At 54.6% G+C, this 2,371-nt stretch overlaps 1 protein-coding gene across 2 annotated transcripts; it reads left to right on the forward strand.

Moving 5' to 3' along the window:
• The first annotated feature begins 232 nt into the window (after positions 1 to 232).
• On the forward strand, positions 233 to 1,933 carry ACKR1 (atypical chemokine receptor 1 (Duffy blood group)). 2 transcript variants are annotated; one of them, XM_025391235.1, is made up of 2 exons: positions 233 to 415; positions 894 to 1,933. In XM_025391235.1, exons 1-2 carry the CDS (start codon positions 395 to 397, stop codon positions 1,881 to 1,883), a joined length of 1,011 nt encoding a protein of 336 aa, XP_025247020.1. In that variant the 5' UTR covers positions 233 to 394; the 3' UTR covers positions 1,884 to 1,933. The 2 variants fall into 2 exon arrangements, with proteins under 2 accessions (XP_025247020.1, XP_025247012.1); XM_025391227.1 differs by having other exon boundaries at positions 360 to 415; positions 844 to 1,933.
• The last annotated feature ends 438 nt before the right edge of the window (positions 1,934 to 2,371 follow it).

The raw sequence follows: 2,371 nt of genomic DNA on the forward strand, positions 1-2,371 counted from the left end.
ACTCCAATTTCCCAGCACCTCCCTTATCTCTGCTTCACAAGTCACCCAGCCCCCCTCTTTTCCTTCCTTGTGCTTGAAGAGTCTCTACTTGGTGGAAAACCCCCTGGTTTCTCAATCTCCCTTTCCACTTCGGTAAAATGCCCACTTTCTGGTCTCCACCTTTTTCCTGCGTGCAGTCCCAACCAGTCAAATCCAACCTCAAAACAGGAAGCCCCGAGGCCAGTGCCCCCCATAGACCTGAGGCTTGTGCAGGCAGTGGGCGTGGGGTGAGGCTTCCTGATGCCCCCTGTCCCTGCCCGGAACCTGATGGCCCTCATTAGTCCTTGGCTCTTATCTTGGAAGCACAGGCGCTGACAGCCGTCCCAGCCCTTCTGTCTGTGAACCAAACGGTGCCATGGGGAACTGTCTGCACCCGGTGAGTATGGGGCCAGGCCCCACAGTCCGTTACCCCTATGCCCCTCATTTCCCCTGCTGTTTGCTCCTCAATCTTTATATCTCTTCCTTTTCCTCCTCATCTTTTCTCCCTTCCCTCTTTTTCCTCTTCCTTTAAGGTAGTTTTCCTTCTCTCCTTCCTATGCTAGTCTCCTGGCTCCCTCTTGTGTCTCTCCCTTTGCCTTTGAGTCAGTTCCATCTTGGTCCCTTGGTGCCTTCCCTTCTGACCTTGCACTGCTCCTCCAGCCCCAGCTGCCCTGGCTTCCCCAGGACTGTTCCTGCTCCGGATCTTCAGGCTCCCTGCTTTGTCCTTTCCCACTGTCCGTACTGCATCTGACTCCTGCAGAGACCTTATTCTCCCACCCGACCTTTCTCTCTGTCCTCCCCTCCCACCTGCCCCTCAGTTCCTAGGAGACTCTTCCGGGGTGACTCTGATGGCCTCCTCTGGGTATGTCCTCCAGGCGGAACTCTCCCCCTCGACTCAGAACTCAAGTCAGCTGAACAGTGAAGATTTATGGAATTTTTCCTATGATGGGAATGATTCCTTCCCAGATGTAGACTACGATGCCAACCTGGAAGCAGCTGCCCCCTGCCACTCCTGTAACCTGCTGGATGACTCTGCACTGCCCTTCTTCATCCTCGTCAGTGTCCTGGGCATCCTAGCTAGCGGCATTGTCCTCTTCATGTTTTTCAGACCTCTCTTCCACTGGCAGCTCTGCCCTGGCTGGCCTGTCCTGGCGCAGCTGGCTGTGGGCAGTGCTCTCTTCAGCATTGTGGTGCCCATCTTGGCACCAGGGCTAGGTAACACCCGCAGCTCCGCCCTATGTAGCCTGGGCTACTGTGTCTGGTATGGTTCAGCCTTTGCCCAGGCTTTGCTGCTAGGGTGCCATGCCTCCCTGGGCCCCAAACTGGGTGCAGGCCAGGTCCCAGGCCTCACCCTGGGGCTTTCTGTGGGCCTTTGGGGAGTGGCGGCCCTACTGACACTGCCTATCACCTTGGCCAGTGGCGCTTCTGGTGGACTCTGCACTCCGGTATACAGCATGGAGCTGAAGGCTTTGCAGGCTACACACGCTGTAGCCTGTCTTGCCATCTTTGTCTTGTTGCCACTGGGTTTGTTTGGAGCCAAGGGGCTGAAGAAGGCATTGGGTATGGGGCCAGGCCCCTGGATGAATATCTTGTGGGCCTGGTTTATTTTCTGGTGGCCTCATGGGGTGGTTCTGGGACTGGATTTCCTGGTGAGGTCCAAGCTGTTGCTGTTGTCAACATGTCTGGCCCAGCAGGCTCTGGATCTGCTGCTGAACCTGGCAGAAGCCTTGGCAATTTTGCACTGTGTGGCTACGCCCCTGCTCCTCGCCCTATTCTGCCACCAGGCCACCCGCACCCTCTTGCCCTCTCTGCCCCTCCCTGAAGGATGGTCTTCTCATCTGGACACCCTTGGAAGCAAATCCTAGTTCTCTTCCCACCTGTCAACCTGAATTAAAGTCTACACTGCCTTTGTGAAGCGGGTGGTTTCTTATTTTGTCTGGGGAGAAGGAGAATGAAGAGAGAGACATTTTTATGTCAGACTTTCTTGCCAGTGTCTGTTTCTATAGCTGGCCTGGGGAGAAGGTGAATGATGAATAAACATCCTCAGGGTACACAGATGTTCTCTTGAGGTGTGGGGTCACTGTCATCTCAAGGGAGAAGAGAAGAGGAACCAGAGCATGAGGGGAGTTGTTAAACCAAGAAAACCCAGAAGGGATGGCTTAACTGGAAGAAAAGCTGTTCCAGGAAGCAAATGGAATAGGAACCAAAACTGAGAGATAAACAGGGAAGAGTGATGACAAAGCCCAGAGCAATACCACCTCCCCCTGTCCGACCTGCCCAGCCTCTCTCTGTCTTCTGTCTCCTCTCTGGCTTTGTTTAGTGATTAGGACCGTGGTGGGGAAGGTGAAAGAAG

Source organism: Theropithecus gelada, chromosome 1, assembly GCF_003255815.1.
Source record: "Theropithecus gelada isolate Dixy chromosome 1, Tgel_1.0, whole genome shotgun sequence".
In the NCBI taxonomy this organism is placed as follows: domain Eukaryota; kingdom Metazoa; phylum Chordata; class Mammalia; order Primates; family Cercopithecidae; genus Theropithecus; species Theropithecus gelada.

Excerpts from the sequence above, each read along its gene's own strand:
- ACKR1 (XM_025391227.1), top strand. The coding sequence starts at position 867 with ATGGCCTCCTCTGGGTATGTCCTCCAGGCGGAACTCTCCCCCTCGACT.